General features: G+C 47.8%; 4 protein-coding genes across 10 annotated transcripts; 2 read left to right on the top strand and 2 right to left on the bottom strand.

Moving 5' to 3' along the window:
• Nucleotides 1–1,480: 1,480 nt before the first annotated feature.
• LOC126568950 (blood vessel epicardial substance) lies at nt 1,481–15,303 on the bottom strand. Of its 5 annotated transcripts, none has more exons than XM_050225924.1 (9): nt 15,184–15,303; nt 14,296–14,572; nt 13,188–14,187; nt 8,576–8,733; nt 7,651–7,753; nt 7,313–7,462; nt 7,091–7,232; nt 5,069–5,101; nt 1,481–3,498 (listed from the first exon to the last, which is right to left on the bottom strand). In XM_050225924.1, the coding sequence occupies exons 3-9, from the start codon at nt 14,034–14,036 to the stop codon at nt 3,434–3,436; spliced, it is 1,500 nt and encodes a 499-aa protein (XP_050081881.1). In that variant the 5' UTR covers nt 14,037–14,187; nt 14,296–14,572; nt 15,184–15,303; the 3' UTR covers nt 1,481–3,433. The 5 variants fall into 5 exon arrangements, 4 of the variants coding, with proteins under 4 accessions (XP_050081881.1, XP_050081974.1, XP_050081754.1 ...); XR_007607784.1 differs by having other exon boundaries at nt 3,478–3,498; nt 5,069–6,044; XM_050226017.1 differs by lacking the exon at nt 5,069–5,101.
• LOC126569178 (transmembrane protein 205) lies at nt 10,460–12,854 on the top strand. The gene is made up of 3 exons (XM_050226144.1): nt 10,460–11,239; nt 11,331–11,566; nt 11,657–12,854. The coding sequence occupies exons 1-3, from the start codon at nt 10,950–10,952 to the stop codon at nt 12,142–12,144; spliced, it is 1,014 nt and encodes a 337-aa protein (XP_050082101.1). The 5' UTR covers nt 10,460–10,949; the 3' UTR covers nt 12,145–12,854.
• A 300-nt stretch (nt 15,304–15,603) lies between the features above and the next one.
• LOC126578996 (tyrosine--tRNA ligase, mitochondrial) lies at nt 15,604–17,268 on the bottom strand. The gene is made up of 2 exons (XM_050242227.1): nt 17,002–17,268; nt 15,604–16,930 (listed from the first exon to the last, which is right to left on the bottom strand). Exons 1-2 carry the CDS (start codon nt 17,148–17,150, stop codon nt 15,676–15,678), a joined length of 1,404 nt encoding a protein of 467 aa, XP_050098184.1. The 5' UTR covers nt 17,151–17,268; the 3' UTR covers nt 15,604–15,675.
• A 512-nt stretch (nt 17,269–17,780) lies between these two features.
• LOC126573055 (vacuolar protein sorting-associated protein 4) lies at nt 17,781–19,930 on the top strand. Of its 3 annotated transcripts, none has more exons than XM_050232849.1 (5): nt 17,781–17,928; nt 18,236–18,377; nt 18,470–18,855; nt 18,939–19,649; nt 19,737–19,930. In XM_050232849.1, exons 2-5 carry the CDS (start codon nt 18,248–18,250, stop codon nt 19,836–19,838), a joined length of 1,329 nt encoding a protein of 442 aa, XP_050088806.1. In that variant the 5' UTR covers nt 17,781–17,928; nt 18,236–18,247; the 3' UTR covers nt 19,839–19,930. The 3 variants fall into 3 exon arrangements, with proteins under 3 accessions (XP_050088806.1, XP_050088817.1, XP_050088825.1); XM_050232860.1 differs by having other exon boundaries at nt 17,802–17,943; XM_050232868.1 differs by lacking the exon at nt 17,781–17,928 and adding an exon at nt 18,081–18,143.
• The last annotated feature ends 90 nt before the right edge of the window (nt 19,931–20,020 follow it).

Genomic DNA, 20,020 nt, shown 5'->3' on the forward strand with positions numbered 1-20,020 from the left:
TATACTTCCTGACCGTAAATTGTACGGATGGTGAGCCAGTTCCAGAACTCCGCCGCCGTCGTCGTCGTCGTCGTCGCCGATACTTCAAAGGATTGTGTGCGAGTCCGTTTGCCTGAGGTGTAAAACAATTAACAGACGTATCCACTTACCCCTCCTTGAGCGCACTAACCGGCGCATCGTTCCGCTCAGCGGAAAACGCGGCGAGTGCCACACAAAGCCACATGTTTGCCGTCTGGACGGCGCAGGTTTAACTCTTTCGGGGCTGTTCCGATCGATATGCAACAGGCTGCTTTGTCTGTTAACCATTACCTTCCTCGCGCGCGCTCTCTCTCTCTCTCTCTCTGTCTCGAGAGTCCGAGGATGTTTGTTTAGGACCAACAACGGATCGGTACTATTTGTTCCCTGCCAAGCATAGGTCCGTTCCGTGTTCGATTACCAAAATTAACCGACTCCGGAATCCCCTGGACGGAATGACGAGACAAGAGAACAAATTTCACATCATGGTAAAGCTGTTAAGAAAGAAAACCAAAGCCAGACTCTCTCTCTCTCTCTTGGTAATAGAGCTATTATATATTTATGAAATATGTTCATCTATGTTCCATATTCTGCTGCTGCTGATGCTGCTGCTGGTGCTGTCCCTGCCATCCCCTTCCGCTGGCCAACACCACGTAACGTTTACTACTTACAGTTGGATTAAAGGGTAATTTACACTGATTTGATTCGCTCTTGAGTTTGCGTGTGTATGGTTTTTTTTTTCTTTCTCGCCTGCCTGCCACGGAATGCAATAAACATTCACCGCAAACATACAAACATCCATTTTTCTATAATAATTACTAGTTGCTTTTTTCCCCTGTCCGATTCGCTTGTTTTCCCCCCAGCAGTGGCGCCTCAACGCAGTGCACCATGTTGGCCGATAGATGATTGTGGTGGAACTGTATTCCCTTTACCAGGTGCTACAGGCGACGGCGCGGCTCCTATAATAGGCTGAGCAGTGTTTCATCAAGCAAATAAATGAGTATATTACTGACCATAGTGTATGGTTTTGAATGTGTCTTGTTCTTTGACTGGTTTTTTCATCTTAGGTTTTCATTCTCGCTTTCATTTTCTGCGATCATCTTGCGATTCACTTGCGTTAGTAACCGGGATGCCATGGGAAGCGATCATTGAGTGCTTTCCTAATGTTTTCCTAAATTCGGCTCCAGCATCCAATCGTTGTACTATTTGGTTCACAATTAGCTCTCGTAATGGTTGCACCGCTATTCAAGAAGACGTGAAATAACAACGTGGAACAAACGTAGAGAAAGGAGCAAGAGAGAGAGAGAGAGAGAGAGAAAGGGATGCTCAAATATTTTTCCTATCTAAGGGAGTATCGGAACCGAGACAAAACATACTCCGGTGCGCTTTTCCCATTTGTTTCTACTTTCCCGGTGTCGAGATTATTTTTTACTTATTATCTACATAACACATAGTCTGCGCAGTGTCTCTCTCTCTCTCTCTCTCTCTCTCTCTCTCTCTCTCTCTCTCTCTCTCTCTCTCTCTCTCTCTCTCCCATGCACACAAAAACACTGATGAACCTTTTTACTTTCGCTCGGAACAACACTTTTACAAAGGCCCTCGGTTCGCCATCGTCACCAGCAGCGCAGCATCAGCATTATCCGTGTGCATAAAACCGTAACAACGTAATACATAAACCGTAAAACAATGCATAAAACCGTATCGTCAGTGGGCGAGGGGTTTCAACATTCATTAGTTTAGCCTAGATTATTCTACGTTATAACTCTTTCCCCTATAAATGTAACATCGGCCAACCCCTGTACGCATCGTTCTCGAAAAAGGGGGGGAGCTGTGTGCGACCTGCATCTCTACGGATTCGATAAGAAGATCGCTTACTTCAAACACCTTCATCCGACTGTCTTCAGTACAATTGTGGGTAGGTTGGAGGAGACGCCTCACGTCGTTGTCTATAGTTTACAATTGTCGCTAATCATTCCACCGCGCTGCACCGAAAGGGAAGAAACAGCACAGAGCACATGGCACCGGGTTGCCACGTGACAAGCTTACCCGAAGGATTAATTGATCTATCTTGTTCTTGGTTTTTTTTCTCGTTTTTTATCTTCTTTTATTCTATTTCTTCCTTTTAATTACTGCCACGCGGGGCCGATCCTAGCAGAACGGGAATAGAAGTTCGGAAACAGATTTTAAACTTCTGTTTTCTGTTTGATCTGCTGCAGCACGCGCATGCTCACATACCGCCCATGTAACTGCTTTTACGATCTCGGCCGCAGCAAACGAAGAATCACGAAAGATCACCCAACAATCGTAATTGTCAGAGAAAACAAAACAGTTTAAAAAAAAAACCCCGGAAGAGAAAACCCTCTCCGGTGCCTCGTAAATAGCAACAAAATGGCGGGAAGGAAAAGGAACGATTGTCGTACCGCCGGAAGCAACGTTTCGTAGGCTTCACCGCAGTCATACCCAGCATGATTTATATATACACGTCAAGCTATGAATATAGTTACTCATATAGTTACCGCATTTTATCGCACGTAGGCACCATTAACGAACGCTGTATGTCAATTGAAATCAGAGTTATCGTTTGACAATTACGCTTAACAAATATATTTATCCGTTTAGTGTATCTTAGAATGTAATGGAGTATATAAACCAATGAATAAGGTTAGCAAGCCAAGCGCAAATCGCACGACAACAGCCGGTTCAAATGCCCTACAGCGCTCATAGTGGGTCCTAGGTGTGCACGCGCGTTTCGTCTTCGTTTTTATGCCAATCGAAATACGCAACATAAAGAGCGAAACTATTCTGCAAAAAATCACGGCCAGCAGTCCATGTCGTAGTATTGTCACTAGGAAAGGTGTTCGTAAGAGACGGAACCGCAAACAGTGAATAATTTATTTCGACAAACTCATCCAAACACCAAACACTGCTCGGAATGTGGATGTGGCGCAACACGTGCCTGGCTCCTTCTTCCTGGTAACCAATTCCTTCATTTCAAACGTTTTCTCGAGTCGTTTCAATTCATGAAGTGCTACCCCATGCTCCCTTATCATGTTAATGTAAAGAACAGTACCGCATGCACTCTCGCATGGTTGTCCTTCGTGTGTTTACCGTTCACTGCCCTACGCAGTCACTAATTGAATAGCGGATATTTACGATGCATGGAAGGGGGTGGAAATTCTATTTCTAAATTTCACCCTCCCTCTCCGCTCCCATCCACCCTCCCACCGATCCTGCGGAGGGGATTACTTTTACACTTTCTCCGTATCGACTGACTTGTTCCGAGTTTGTGTTTTACTACTAACACCGTTATTATCACATAACTTGTTGAAAGGGATGTATCGGATCCATTGCAACGCCGCCGTTCCCAAACACGCTGCACCGCTGCCAGAATCTGCCAGATGTCTGCCAGGATATCACTCTATACCGCCGTTTCGTGATCAAGCTCATCGATTCGCCCTAGCCGCCAGACATTATGATCGGCTGCTACTAGAACGGAAGCGAGAGAAAAAGCGAAAAGGAGGACGATTGGCTCTGGTTGAGTGGATTGCTTTTCCTGCTAAAGGGTTTTTGCGATTGCAGCACTACAGAAGAGTTCGATGCGATTGCTCTGTACAGACAGTCTGTTCCGGGTCACTTCGCTCGCTGTAACTCTGCAAGGTGTAACGTCCTTATTCGTGTAAAAACCTGAGCATGCTCGATTAAAAAAGCAAAACACAAAAACTGACGAAAAACTAGAATTGAAAGAAGCAAAACGGACATTGGATTGGAGAACATAGAGCCTTCACTGTATCGGTGAATCAATTAAAATTCAGCAATAATCAATTACTTGAAGCGACTAACTAGAGCAGGACACGAGAGAAACTAAGCAATAATACACAAACGAAACATCCGTTGCCGGTACCATAAGCAATTACATACATACATATAGCATACGTTGAGAGATACAATTAAAAAAGCAAAAATGCAATGCAGCTACTGGATAGAAATGGTTTCAACTCATATTCGTTTCTTTTTATTGGAAAATCGTTTGCTCACACAGCGCAGCGCGTTATACTACTACAACATCCACTGCAAACACACAGAATCACACAGATAACCAATATAAATTAAAATAAGAACGTGGGATTATATTTCAATAAAATTGTATCAACAATTAACACATAATATTGCAACTACGCCAGTTGAAGGGTGAAAGCAATGCAAGATTAGACGGTATGTATTGGGCACGCGGTTGGTAGGCTCTCTTAGCTAAACAGTGCTAGTTATATGAGCCACGGTCAAGAACCCTTAGAAACGCAACCGTGCTTTAAATACTTCTCCGCAGGAAAATACTAATTCGTTGTACGTTCATTCTAGACGGTAAAATAAATACAAGTGTACATGTTTACTACAAAACTGAATTCGGTGTAAGTAGGTGTGTTCAAGTACCATCACGTTTCATCATGTGTAGAAGCTTATTTAGCTTAGCCTTAGCTAAATTAAGCCTTTTCAAATCATCAAAAAAGGATATCAATCAATGTTTTATTGAGATGAACATATAATTTAAGTGTCCGGTAAGGCGAAAGCTATCTTCAAGAGACGACATGTGCATTTGGTTCAATTTGGCGATTACTATTGACTGCCTTGGCGACGGTGACCGCTGGCGATCGCTAACGCCTTATCCGAATAGACACCTTAAACTAATTGTGAATTCGTTCTGTGATGTGCTAACGCTACTGCTAATTAGCTAGATTAGTCCTGAGTTCCTGTCCCTTGTCTAGTGTAACTATCCCACGATTCAGTCGTTTCACTGGAAATAATCTGTTAGATGAACTAAGACGCTGGTATGTTTCAACATGAATAAGTTAAGCCATATTCCTCTCCGCGCTAGCCGCAACGAAACGATTTATACTATAATGCGTGACACTATGCTGAGACTGTGATATAGCAGCTGCTGACCCTCTGAAATCGAAACGATCTCTAGCATCAGGCATTTTACGTGCTACAAGTTTCAGCGATAAAAAGAAGCATATTTTATGAGCATACAAGAAGCATGTATTGTACTAAAACTTACCACAGTAATAGTACTTCGAGATCCTTGGTAGAGCTTTTGTGGCGGTAGTGGTAGTAATAGTAGTAGTAGTAATAGAAGTAGTCAAGATAATAGGAGCAGTAGTGGTGGAGATGAAAAAATAAGTAAAACTAGTAGCGACGTATTACTGGTAAGCAAAAGTGGGCCACACAAACGTGGTCCGGTCGTTTACAGTGAACCATTGCCTAATAATCATGAACAAATCAACGACACCATCGATGTGGAGGAACGCTTGTCGAGTTTTAAGCAGTATGGCACATTGCACTGTTGCTCACTGATGGTGTTTGCCGCTGAATTGAGCCATGCTACACTCCAGTAGCTCCCCTGTTCCAACAGAATGTGGAAAACCGAAAAGCGGAAAGTGAATACAATACCTCACATATATGCTGCAATCTGTGAGGGTATCCCCGGCTGTACACAAAGGCAAGAAAACGCTGTAAACGTGTAAACGTTGAACATACTGGACTGAAACGCATTAAAACTAGCTTCTGAATAACTATGATAACATGGCAACCAGCTCGCAAGGGACTGCATGTTGGCCGCACAGGTTTTTCACGCTGTCCTGGTCCGGCCGGGGTTCTTAAAATACTGCACTCTGCTCTCTGGTGCATCCCCCCACTGCGTTCTTATCGTTAGTATAAGGTTAGGTTTTTGGGATTCGCATAGTAGCGTGTCACATGGTGTTGCACGCGTCAAGTAACTAGATGCACGTCATTGTAATCTCTCTCGTAACAGATCTCGCCCTCCATTTGCCGGCGATTTCGGTAGAATGCACCAAATGGACGAAATAGGCCAATTTCGTTCGCCTACAGCCATTTGCCACGACGTAGCCCTTCGGGGTCGCGCAAAACTAAGGCCGCTTCATGTTCCATGGGCACCACCTTCCCCTTCTTCGCCATAGTCACCGTCGGAGTGTGCATTTTTTCCATTTCGATCGCCAGCAGTGGCGCACTTTCACCTAAATATAACGGAAAACAGAAAAAGCGGAAAAGAGAAAAGAAAAGCGGAAGAGAACAAAAAGGATAACAAATAATCAAAAACATAAATAAGCACATAGAAGCATGGAACATACTTGAAGAAATCAAGATAAAAAAACGTGTTTATAATTTAAAAAACTGATTCTGAACAGAACATATGTGTTCATACTCTATCCATTTCCATCGATGGAAATCCTGAGCGCAACGGATACCTACAGACAACACGTTTACAGTACACTCAAATGCCAAATATTCAGCAGCATCCATTCTATCCATATGGACAAGGAAAAATCAATTTCTTGATAGCCATTGTAGTGTTGAATCAATAATAGCTTCAATGCAGAAGCGGGATTGCCACAGAGAACTAACAATGACAATAGTGAACGTATTATCGATTCTTAGCAACCCAAAACCAGGACTATATTTAATACCAATAATGGCGCAATATTATCTCCCAAATAGTGAACTTCAAACCACTTGCCGGCGTTAATTTTGCACAGAAGCGCACGAAATCGACAACAAAACAATGGAAGATAGCAGTAAAAGTGTGAGAGAATGAACAAAACAGAAATTGGTTGTGCGAGACACTTAACAAAAAAACGATTATAATTACATAGTTACAGCTAAACAATTGGAAAGGTAAGCTTCACACCAGCATGCTGGAACAGTGGACATCACCTCCGATTATGCTGTTTATTTCGTTGTAGCAGAAGCTTCGATACGTTTCGAAACAAACCTATCACAATGAGAAAATACCAAACACAACAACAAAAACCAAAGGGTTGGCAAGGACATGCTCTAAAAATAGGAATGTTTCTCACAAAGACTCGTTTGTATCGATTGAACATTGAGATACGGTGACAGGATTCTTCACTACTAGCGATACGGGTACGGTGGCACACACCACATAACAGATTCGTTCCCCAAAATACGAATATTAGTTATGGGACGGCCTGAGCTAAAGCTTTATCCTTTGGCCCCAGGGATAGGTACTTTCTCATACTAGTAACTTTCACATAATAATTACCTTGGAGCTGGCGATTGATAGCGGCGGTGATGCAGTGGCCCGCATTATCGGAGATTTTGCTCTTCGCAACCAGCATCGGCTTATCCTCGCTGTCGTCGCCCGATGTGATACAGTTGTTGCTCTGGGCCATTTTCTCGCTTATCTGTAAGATCGCCACGGAAACCATGGACAGAAGAACGAATTAGGGCCAGGGTGCTCATTTGTTGCTCCGGAGGGGGTTACCTGTGTCACCTGCAGCAACTTTTTCACCACGTCCCGACTCAGTATGTGCTCGAAAACAGTTTGCAGGAACGGGTCGGCCATTATGGATAATTTCAGCTTGTCCCGGTGCCAGACAAGCACGCGGGATTCCTCCATTGCCATAATGGATACCTGCAAGAAGCCCAGATAAAGTGTGCAGGAGAAGACGGGGGATAGGCATGGGATGGAGGCAGCAGTGTATGTGTGAAAATGTGCAGCGTTAGATTAGATTCGTGATCGTTAGAACTACTAAAACTCAAATAGCAACAAGTAGAGAACCGCTAGCTCCGTAACCGTAAGTAATGGAATAGTGGCTGTACCTGAAAATAATCGTCGGTTGGCACACCGAACCACTCGGGTGTATCGAGAAACTGGCGGGCAAATACTATATGAAGCGCTTTTAGATTCTGTGATACTACTAGTCTGTACAATGGAAAATGAGAATGACAGAGAGTTTATTAAAAAACGGGCAAAATCAAACACAAAAGAAGAAGAACGTTCTGTGGGTCGATTGGGCCGAAACGAAATGCTGCGATTTGGTGGCGGTGGCGACGAAGTGGCTGAAGCGCTGGATGCAGACAAAAAATGTTAATAGAAATATGTTTATGGCATATTTAGTTGAACGTGGCAGCAGCGGCAGGTCAGGCATTCCCATTGCAGTTGATGCAGGACATTTTCGAGAGGCAGTTTTTACACAGCAGCAGCGCAGCGGCGTCCAACGCATCTACTAATGTAAAAACAAAACAAAAATGCGCAACACTCTAGTCGACGTCTAGCCCCCCCGGGTCGCCGTGCCGTGATAGTTGCCAGTGGATGCGCATTGGTCGCCAAGAGCCCTAAAATCGCACAGGCAGCACAGAGCGCGCGGTGGTATGGTGGCGTGGGCGAGTTAAGTGGTGTGGATGTGACGTGCTGTGGCGTGGCGATGTGACCGTCGTCCGGAGAAAAGGTTTTTTTCTCTCTCTCTTTTTTTTTCTAGGGGTTCATGTCTGTGAGAGCGAGCGAGCATTGGGTGCCGTGTAATCATGCCCGTGCATTTATAGCGCTCTAGGATGCAAATTGGCGCTCATCGTTCGATCGTTATCGCTATCATCATCGCGGTGGTTTTTTTTGGCTCCATTTGTGTCCCCATGCGCCAACATCGCATTCTCGCACATTCTCGTGTCGCCTGCTTGCAGCACACGCGCTCGCCCCGAAACCTCGCACAACATCAGCCTTATTGGGGAAGGAGATAGGTTTACTTACTTGCCCGACAGCACAAGCGATAGGCTATCGACTTTGGTTACTTTTTCCTGGGCGTATATCTCCTGGTACTTGAGCGAGCGTACCATCTTCATGCAGCTAAGTACCTTCTTGAACTGGTAGCGTGACACGCGCAGCGGCTCAAACAGGGCGACATACACCTGTGGAACGCACATGGAATAAAACGGAAAAATGGGGATGATTGTTGAGCAGATGGTTTTCAGTTAATGCATTGAGGCAAGGATAGCATAATAAAAACAACGGATTGGTACGATTTAGTATTCCCCTCTGTTTGCTCTGTATGAATAAAAGCTCCTAATTAATCGGTAAATCTCTTTCTCTCCTTCTGCTTCCTTCTCGGATCGCATTGCTCCGTACTATCCTCCAAATTTCGGTGATAATCATCATGTGCAAACGACGCAGCAGACACGAACGCATCGCTCAAGTTAGGCGCCAAAACTCTGTTGCCCGATAATGCGCTGAGAATAGAGAACAACCCGATGACTGGCACCGCTGGCTGGCGCCTAGCATCCATACGTCAACCAGGTGTGACAATGATTAGGTAGGTGTCGCCGCGTCATCAGAAGGATCCCGACGACTCAGCGCATTTCGCACTCACCCCACACAGTGTGCTGCCGAACGGAACGGGGGTCTCCGAAAATTGACCCTCGAATGGACCCGTGTTATCAGCGGGCAACAACCGTCTACCGGGGTGGGGGGTAGCACCCATGGGTCGCGCAATATTCGCACGAGATAGTGTGTGGGTGCGTTTATGTCTGATAAATACGTCCACAGTGTCAAGAGCATCGTTCCACTTCCCTCCCATCCTCTCCCAAGACAATTGAAGGCCGGTTGCTAGCCTCGGACGCTGCGTGAAACGCGCACACCTCCCGCGCTTGTGTGCTATAGTGTTAGTGCAAAAAAAAAAAAAAAGGTTTCTGTCCGCGCGAGCAAATCATACAAGGAAGAAAAAGAGGTGACACGCGACACACATTTGCGGCCGCGACGCTGATTTCACGTGACCCGCTGAGAGAGGGGAGGAGGGGGAGAGCGGTCTAGCCAACGGCTGAACGATGGTGGCCCCGCCTACCGACACCAACCCGAATACCCCCCCGCCGCGGCGGAAAAGCGTGTTTGGTGGATCCTCCACTCGGGCCTCTCTCGCACCAACGCGGCAACAGGAGTTGCGTGTGGAGGAGGTTGCTGTCGCCAGGGCATACGATCAAATACACATCGGTTAACCGCGACACTTCGGGGTTGATCGTCGCGCGTGCACGCGAAGCAAACTGCATACTTGCGGCTAGTCACGTAGGCCAATTTCGCACGTTCGCACCTCCATTTATATATATGTATGGATGATTCTATATGTCTGTGCCTATATTTACATATATAGATGTTCACAAAATAGTTATGCCAATTCCGGTGACGATCCGGTGTAAATGGTGGAAGGCGAATGGACGTTCTGACGCCAAGAGTGGACCACGATCCACGGTCCAGGAACCGGGATTCGTCGGGAATTCCCTCGTACACGTTTTGCCTCCAGGTAATTCCCACGGAGCGACCCACCAATTGCCTCTGTTCTCCCCGGGAGCAGGGGCAGATTTTACGTTAAATCCAGTCATGATGACAGATTTTCCCGCATTTCGTCACACCACTGCAGCGTGACGTGGCAGGCATCGTGGCCCGCTGCTACTGTTATGATCTGGTGTCCTTTTATGGCGATAGCGACCGCCCGCTTCGTTTGCTCATATTTCACGACTAATGCTATGGATTGCGAGAACGACGTCTGCGGCTTTTATCGCTTATCCCCTTTGCGGGAGCTCCCGATCCCGAGCCATGATAAGCGCCTTCCCCACACATCCCCAGGCACGGGAACGCACACAAATCGCACATGCACAGCATACATTCTGAAAAACTGGTCCAGCAGTACACATACACCCTTGGATGGGCGATACGCATCGCTCAGAAGCGCGCGCGCGGACGCCTCGTGGAAGAATCGGCATGCGTGATGCACGTTTCCCGAATTTGCGGATCGTTTTGCAGAGAGAAAGAGAGAAAGAACGAGAAAGTGAGCAGGAAGGAGTGCGAAAGCGAGAGAAGCAGAAGGGGTGCAGGAAAGGGGGTGGTCGGTACGAAAGCAAAGTATTATATATACAATCGCTAACCCGTACACTGGCAAGCCATTCAAGCGTTTGACTCGTCGCGAGTCAGAGGGTGCACTACATAACAACCACCAGCTGCTCCAAGCGTGTGATCCTCGCTAGGCGGGCCACTGCAGTGTCTGCGTGCGTGTACGCGTGTAAAAGTGTGCAAAACGCAGCGCCTGCATCATCGCGAAAGCTCGCAGCAGCATCGCCGCATACTCAATCCGCACTTAATGATGTGTTGCATCCGCCGTCTACTGCCGACCACAACGCCGCTGGCAGCGCCAATGGAGCAGGTACAGCCGAAGCGAACGAAAGGGCAGTGCTGCAGTTTGTGCCAGTGCGATCAAAATGTGCAACCGAAAAGGGAGGGCCAAAAGGTAGACACGCAGCAGCAGCAGCAGCAGCAGGAGCTCCCGCAACTTCAGGAGGATCTTCTTGCGGGTGCGACACGTGCAACGCGCGATGCGCTCCGTTTGTTGCAGGATCAAGCGTATCGCTTCCAGCGTAGCGCTCTCTACAGGTAAGTACACATAAACCGTTCGGCTGCTTGCTCTAACCAAATCACTACAATCCTTCGTTTGTTTTTTTTCGCCACTCTTCTTCAACCGCAGCATTCTGACGAACACAACGCAACCGAGCCATGCTATCACTGCGCTGGTGGTATCGTTGGTAGTGGTTGCCCTTTGGCCAAATCTGCTCGCCACCAGCACTGCATCGAGGGCGATGGAAGCGGCCAACGTGCCAGCACCCCCCACGCTTCACCCTACCGGTCAGCTAACGCAGCTCGCATACATTGGCTCCTTTACGATTCACTTTGGGGCACAGATCTGGATGACTTTCGTGTCGGGTAAGTGATGCCCAGCCAGCCTGCCATTCTTCGGGCCTGTTTCATCCCACCCTCGTACTGAGTTAATCCTGGTTTCCGTATCGTACGCAGGCCTTGCACTCTACTTCTCGCTGCCACGCCACACGTTCGGGCTGATCCAGGAGATACTGTTCCCCAAGTACTTTGCGCTCGGCACTGGCCTGAGCACGATCAGTCTGGTGAGCTTCGTGGAGTTGCGGCGCAACCACCGGCCGGACCTAGCCCACCGCAACCTAGCCCACTGGGATCCGGCCGATCTGCTGCAGATCGGGGCGCTTGGGCTGACTGCCGCCTTGGAGCTGTTCGTCCGGCTCTACCTTGCACCGCCGATGCTACGGCTGATGCATGAGAAGCATCGCATCGAAGCGGTGGCCAGCGTCGGCCAAGAGGTCGGTCAGTTCGATGGGGCGGCGAACCCGAAGCTTGCCCGCTCGCGCCACTACACCACCACCCATAAAAAGTTCCGCCAGATCCACATGGCGACCGCAATACTGAACATCGTTGCCCTGTCGTGCACCTGCGTGCATCTGCTCTACCTGGCGGCACGCGTCAATGTTTGAGCACTGTACGTGCCTGAGCTGGTTAAAAAATTTAAGTAATTTATGAGGCCCACCCGATAAACAATCAACCTTCATCAACTTCATCATCAGCCTCGACACCTCGAGCGCCAAGCCGATCTCCACTTGTATGCCCATTGTGGCAATTAAAATCTCAGCCGAGGAGCCGAGAGGCAGGCCCCCAGCAGCAGGTCTTCGATTTGAGCGCATTTCCCGCAGCCACAGTGGGCTGGCTCTGAGGGGGGGGGGGGGGGGGGGGTGGCTAGCACTGTGAAGCTGTAATAGACGTTAAGGAGGACGAATGTTACAGAACGCTCTTTTTTTGACTCATACTGCCGCACGTCGGTGTTTCATCAGTATTGGAAAGGAAGTTTTAGCTGTTTACGATACTGTGATACTCGTTACGGCTAGTGCTGTGTGCCATATTATCATGCTTCAACGCCTCAACGGACGCGAGAAGACGGAAGAAATGAAGAACAAGCAGTGTCACGTCTCACTAGCGCAGTTTTTCCCTCGTCGAAGCGGTTAAAGCACAAGTGTCGAGCGTTAAGTAATACAGATATCCTTCTAGACTGCTGGTCAGACTGAATATGTGTGTGTGTGTTTCTAGTTGCATCAAGGTGCATGTTCCTGCTAGTAGATTTACGCATGTTTCGATTTAGCTTTAGATATAAAATCGACAGTATGATAGCAAACTCATTTATACCCATGAATTGTTCGTTACTTCATTAGGTACGGTTACTGCTCCGATAAAATATCTTAGCGGTAATTTTTGGGACAATCGACAATAACTGTCGCTGTCGACAATAACTCATTTGTTGATATAATGATTGGATAATGCATTACTTTGGTCAAGTGGTGCACTGCCCCGTGGCCATCCATAAAAGCAAAGGGCTATCAGAATACAAGATAACAAAAAACATCCTGCAATTCATGCAACGTGCCCAAGCTCAAGAGTGCGTGACCAGCGTAACGTTTTCAAAAAGAAACGGAAATTCATTGTAAATAAAGGAAGAAGTAAAATAACTAAATTGTGACCTACTTACCGATTCGATTTCCTTATCAAACTTAACCGGTCGCAAACGACACAGTAGCACGATGACGTACAGCGTGTTGACGACAAGAAACAGGCTAAACCATCCGATCACATCGATGCTGCAGGCAACGAGCCAACCCCAGAGCAGCATCAGTACGCAACCGGCGAGAGCTAGGCAGCGTAGCCATAGGATGCCATACACATTATTCGGGCCGAGGAAGGCGATAAGGAAGAGCGCATGGCCAATCTGGTAGTACAGATGCTCGTGCTGGCTATGGGCGAAACAGTCCGGCCCGGAAACCCAACCAAGGAAAATCCATGGCCAGCGATCAACATTGGCTACGGCAGTCGTGGTACTGCTGCTCGCGCTCGAACCATCGTGCCCCTCCGCACCGTTTTTCTTTTGCGCAGAAGAGGGGCTCAGTGGCAGCCGGTAGATCGTGTCGTTTGTCGTCGTGGTGCCGCGTTCGTTGTGACGATCTGCCTGGTGACGGCCATGGCTAGCACTGATGCTGGATGAGGCGTACGGTACTGCCCGGTCACCAGGGTGTCCACTTGCGGCATGCAACGGGCCACTGGACGATCGATGATGATGTAGCGGCGGTCGCTCTTCCAGAGTAACGAGTTGTTCGTCCAACAGTGATCTATTCTGTCCCACGTCGGCCAGCGCCTGCGGTATCATATCGTCCGTGTAGGTTCCTGTTTCTTCCGATCCCTCGGAGCTTACGGAGACGATGGGGTGAGACGCTATCGAACGAGTTCCGCGGATGCCGACACCGGTGCCGACGACCAGCACAAGCATCCCCCAAAGACACACGCTACAACACAGCAGGTGACGCTTTTTTTGGGAAACCCCCATCGCCGCCACACACGACGTCCGTAGCCACGGACCGGAAGGCGGTTAAAAAAGCGTGCAAACCCAAGAACAGTTGATAGCTGAAAGTGTAGCGCACTGCGTGGAGCACTTGCTAGGGATGAAATCCGTAGCCCACATTCAATAGCCTAATGCACTAAACACAGGGAGAGAGAGAACATAAGCAAAAAGAAAACAAACATCAGTTGTGCGACGATTGTTACAAATAACAAAAAGAAAGCAGAAAGCAGCAGCGAGATCTTACCGTGAGGCGTAAGGCGCTAGTGCTCCCACACGAGTACTTTTTCCCTCGTTGGTTAGTTCTTCAGAGGCAACGTATTCGCGACCCTTAAGTAGCAGCCACTGATAAAATCAAGTGCATAGGCGCATAGTGCTATACACTGAGAACTGTGTGTTGATCCTGTTCACTTGCACATACTGAACGGTGCAAACATTGCGGCTCGCTAATGAAGAAAAAAAAACTAACAAACAGCCTACTCTGTTTGCATCCTACTTTCGACACACCGCGCTGGGACTATGATCTGAAAATAAATTGGATAACGAGAAAGAATGATTAGTAACGGATCGAGCAATGTAAGTGTTTCGATAACGCGATACTAAGGACAGTCATGTGAGTCGATGTGGCGGGAATTAGGTTGAGATCTTGGGTTAATAGTTGACCAGAATCTGGTGCAAAACACGCACTGCCTGATTCAAGGGCGCACAACCATTGACTACTTGATTGATGGAAGTCTCCGGATGTGCTACGTTGCCAATGGTAACGCAATGACCATGTTTCTATGATATGGTTGGCATCAGAAGCACGGAACACTTTATTTTTGCATAGCTCCTGTTTGGAAGGGGGTTTCCTTGTCCCGCAAACGAGCGCCACCGTTCGAGGGTTTCGATGCCGAAACCGGAAATCCACGGCATGAGCAAGCCACCGACGGATGGTAGGGTAGCAAAAACAAGATGAACTACAACCAATATTGTGCCAAATTGTGATTCTTGGCCTGTACAGACAATCTTTGCTGCCGAACTCTTTGCGAAGATAGAACGCGCCCGGTATACGACGGTCCGTGTTGTTGTTGCTCAGTGGATGGGGATTATGGACAAATAGCTTCGACAGAGTCGATGCAGCGTTTCTACTTACCGCAGCAACAGAAAATGAAAAGCTGTGTGCCGGGTAAAGTCCCTTTTGCAGCACCGATTGCTCATCCACACTCCAGTTTTGATCTATGTACACTAGGATGTATTATTCGGCCGTTTTTGCGTCCGCGAGGTGACGTTTTGAATCACATCTGCACATGACAGCAACGAGTTCTATGCTGCTATAATATGTCCTATAATGTTTCACATTTAAACGCAGGATACACCCGTTCGCCGAGCAATGCATTTTAATTTAACGATAAGTTTGGTTTTACGTCTGTATTCTTATCTTAATCAAGAGTTGTTTCTTTCTCACTGTTTCCCCAGCCTACCTTTAAGCTGTCCTTTATGCTAGCATAAATATTTTACCAGGACCGGTTCAAGCGATAACGGTTAACTGTTAAACGAAAGGGTACAAACGAACTTGGAAGTAAGGCAGGGACTTCTTTTTGTCTATTCAACAGATTTTACTCAATTCATACTAGTGCATCCAACGTTACATGAACCATTGAACGATGTAATAGTTTCGTTTGCCTACCCGAAGAAGGGAAACTTTGTTTGAAATCATATGAACGGACGGTACCAACACTTCTGCTACATTTTTAACCTTCTTAAAGTTGATGCTAAAGCCTCCGGCACTAATGATACGAATAGCATCCTTTTCCGTTGGGAAACATTTGGCTCGCATCGCAATGTCCAGCACTGTCATCCCCGGTTCCGGTAGCACCTTGCACAGGGGCGCTCCATCGAAACACTGCGAGATATCCACCACGTCCATGTGTTCGAAGGTTGAAATATCACCGCTGTACAGCGCCTGGCTAATGGCTTTGGCTTTCTGCAAACCCTCCTCGCCGTGGACGAGCCGGGTCAGCTCATTTGCCAGCAGGGTTTGTGCTTCCCAAAGTTCCGGTGTCCGCCGGTGCCTGGCCATCGTTTGCTCGATAGTTGGGAGCGGTAGGAAGGTGAGCAACCGAAGCAACCGCTCTACCTCCGTATCTGGTGTGCGTACGAAAAATTGGTATAGCCCGTACGGGGACGTTCGCTCACTGGACAGCCACACGGCATTGCCGGCCGATTTACCAAATTTGTCACCCTCCTCATTGGTGATCAGGGGCAGCGTCAAGCCGAACACTGCTTCTTTCGGCTCAATCCGGCTGATCAGCTCCTGGCCCGACATAATATTGCCCATCTGGTCGGATCCACCGAGCTGAAAGCGACACCCGTAGTGTCGCAACAGGTGCAGCCAATCGTACGCTTGGAACAGCTGGTAGGAAAACTCGGTAAAACTCATGCCCGACTCGCTCTGCAGCCTAGTTTGAACCGACGAGCGGGACAGCATCGCTCCCATGCGAAAGTGGCGCCCCACATTGGCCATGAAGTCGACGAAGCTATATTGCTGGTACCAATCAGCGTTGTTAACCACAACTATTGGCTTCAGAGCAGCCAATTTTGTATCCCAGAAATATCGCTCATGGTTAGCGAAGATGGTTGTAATTTGCTCCATAAGGCTTTCGACGTTACGATGTACGGTTTCGGTTTCCAGCTGTTTACGCTCCGTCTTGCGGCCGGACGGATCCCCGATCAAACCGGTCGCTCCCCCAACTAGCGCTATGGGTTGATGACCAGACCGCTGCGCATGCAGCAAACCGACCAGTACAAGCAAATTGCCGACATGCAAGCTGTTGGCCGTTGGATCGAAACCAGCATAAACCGTTTGTGATGACGAACCAAGCATCGTGGAGGCCTTGTTCCTGTGGGTAATGAAAATACACAAAAGTCAAATGCTGATATAGCGCTGAGGATCACTCGTTGATAAGCTTACGCCGTTTCTGCTGGGAACACGTCCTGTATAAAGCCACGATCTTTCAGTTTTAAGAGATTACGCTCTGAATAGTAGCGACACCAGGAGCGAAAGACCGTAGCGGGCGCCACATTCGATCGGATCACTAGCATCTTGCTGCAGGTGAGCATATTAACACTCAACCCGCAATTGCTATCCGTAGTGCAAATAGCAGAAGGATAATACCTAATATAAAGGCGCGTTTCCCTCGATATTTGATGTAACCGGCTGGCGAGTTGGTGAAATCTAGTAATTGAATTGTTTATTTACAATAGGTTGGAAGAGGTTGTCAAAAACATAGCTCATTCATACACACACACTACCAGGCAAGGACCTACCAACAACAAAGAAGGATATTTATCCTTATTCAACGCTTGAACTGTAATATTGCTGAAAGCAGGTTGCTCAATGCTTGAAGGAATTAAGCGGAACAAATTACTTTAACTCCCACGAAGTTCTCAATAAGAAAGTTCGTACATTTCCTGGGATATATGCGAGTGGGCATTAGTGCGGTTCCCATAAACATGTGAACACGTTTCCAGATTGTCTACTTCACTGAAGAATATCAGTTTAATCAATATCGTTAAATTGCACAATCTAGACAATGAAAATCAACCGAATTCGTGATACTAAATAATCCCAATTAAACTACTCAATTCAGATTGGATGGCCATGAGAAAGAGATATTAAAATGCACAGTTATAAAGCAGCTCAGCATTAACGGAAAGCATTTGAGCAGCCAGCATAAACGTCAGATTGTCAAAGCATATTTACGTCATCGGGAGGGCATTCCATTATTCGCGACGGAGCCTTGGCCGTTAGTGTGTTCAGCCAAAAATCATTTTGTTTATTGTAATTGAACTGGTTCTACGGTGTAGCTGGCCTAGCGGAAGCAGGATACAAGTTAAAGTAAGTGAATGCCAGGTAAGGTCTGAACTATACGATCACCGGCTCACGCTAGCTCGGTTTCGAGCGAGTGCAAAACTGTTGTGTTTTTATAGAATATGCGCCTTCCTTTCTTTGCTCGCACCCCTCCGTGTCTTTCGCTCTCGCCGCCGTAGTGCCATTAATCAGATTTAAGGTTGCAAACATTAGTCATACAACGGGGTAGAATCGGTGTCCCAGTACGTGTCACCATTTGGTGGTCCCAACAACATTTGCACGCAAACGCTCATTATCTTTCTTCCGTTTCTCTCTTTTCCGGAATTCTGCATAGCAATCCAGCGAGATGGCGCCGACCTTGCAGAAAGCAATTGACATCGTGACGAAAGCGACCGAAGAGGACCGCAATAAAAATTATAAAGAAGCACTCCGGCTGTACGAGCACGGGGTTGAGTACTTCCTCCATGCGATCAAATGTAAGTTTACCCTTTCATCGTTTAACCGTTTCATGCGTGGATTATGCACTGTCTCTATTAATCAAATTGTGCGTTTGCAACCGGGTACTCAGATGAAGCACAAGGCGACAAGGCAAAGGAATCGATTCGTGCCAAGTGCTTCCAGTATCTCGATCGCGCGGAAAAGCTAAAAGCGTACTTGAACAAGGGCACGAAGGGCAAGAAGCCGGTCAAGGATGGGGAGGGAAAGTCGGGGGCCAAGGGCGGCGATGGCGACAGGAACAGCTCGGACTCGGACTCGGACAATCCGGAGAAGAAACAGTTGCAGCACAAGCTGGAGAGCTCAATCGTGATCGAAAAGCCGAACATCAAATGGTCGGATGTGGCTGGGCTCGAGGGCGCCAAAACGGCACTGAAGGAAGCCGTGATTCTGCCAATCAAATTCCCTCACATGTTCACGGGCAAGCGCATGCCCTGGAAAGGCATACTGCTGTTTGGCGTAAGTGTTGTGATGGCAACCACATACCTTCGTTCTCTTGTGCATCCAGCACCTACTTATTCATCCTTTCCTTCACTCCACAGCCACCCGGAACGGGCAAATCGTACTTAGCCAAGGCAGTTGCGACCGAGGCGAACAACTCGACGTTTTTCTCTGTCTCTAGCTCCGATCTGGTGTCGAAATGGGTCGGCGAGTCGGAGAAGCTAGTGAAGAATCTGTTCGAGCTGGCCCGAGCCCACAAGCCAAGCATCGTTTTCATCGACGAGGTGGATTCGCTGTGCTCTGCCCGCTCGGATAACGAGAGTGAAAGTGCGCGCCGTATCAAGACCGAGTTCCTGGTGCAAATGCAGGGCGTCGGCAGCGACAACGAGGGCATCCTCGTGCTAGGCGCCACCAACACGCCGTGGATCCTCGATTCGGCCATTCGTCGTCGGTTCGAGAAGCGCATCTACATCCCACTGCCGGAGGCGAATGCGCGCCACGTGATGTTCAAAATTCATCTCGGTAGCACCGCCCACCTGCTCACCGAGGAAGATTTGCGCATTCTGGCGAGCAAAACCGAGGGCTTCTCCGGCTCTGACATCTCAATCGTGGTGCGCGACGCACTCATGCAGCCGGTGCGCAAGGTGCAAACTGCCACGCACTTCAAAAAGGTTACCGGCCCTTCACCAGTCGATAAAACGACTATCTGTGACGATTTGCTGGTGCCATGCAGTCCAGGCGAACCGGGGGCGATCGAAATGACATGGATCGATGTGCCCGGTGATAAGCTGTACGAGCCACCGGTTACGATGGTAAGCTCCATCAATCGACCCACCGATGGCAAGTACCATCATGCATTAATTTCTCTTCTCGTTTCGTGTTTCTTTTTTCCTTCTTAGTATGATATGCTGAAATCTCTAGCTAACACGAAACCTACCGTCAACGAGGATGACATGAAAAAGCTGGATAAATTCACACAGGATTTTGGTCAGGAGGGCTAGAGGATCGATCGTGTGGGACAGACGCAATTAGGTATCGCGGATGTATCCTCTACCACAAATTTTATAAATATATAAATATATATTGTTTACCAGCAAGATGCCCAATCAAAACGTTCACCAGGGGTCGCAAAAAGCTTTGGTTTGAGCTGGCGGACACAGCAGCTTTGCTTAATTCAGAATGT

The sequence above is a fragment of the Anopheles aquasalis genome, chromosome X (assembly GCF_943734665.1).
Source record: "Anopheles aquasalis chromosome X, idAnoAquaMG_Q_19, whole genome shotgun sequence".
Classification (NCBI taxonomy): Eukaryota; Metazoa; Arthropoda; class Insecta; order Diptera; family Culicidae; genus Anopheles; species Anopheles aquasalis.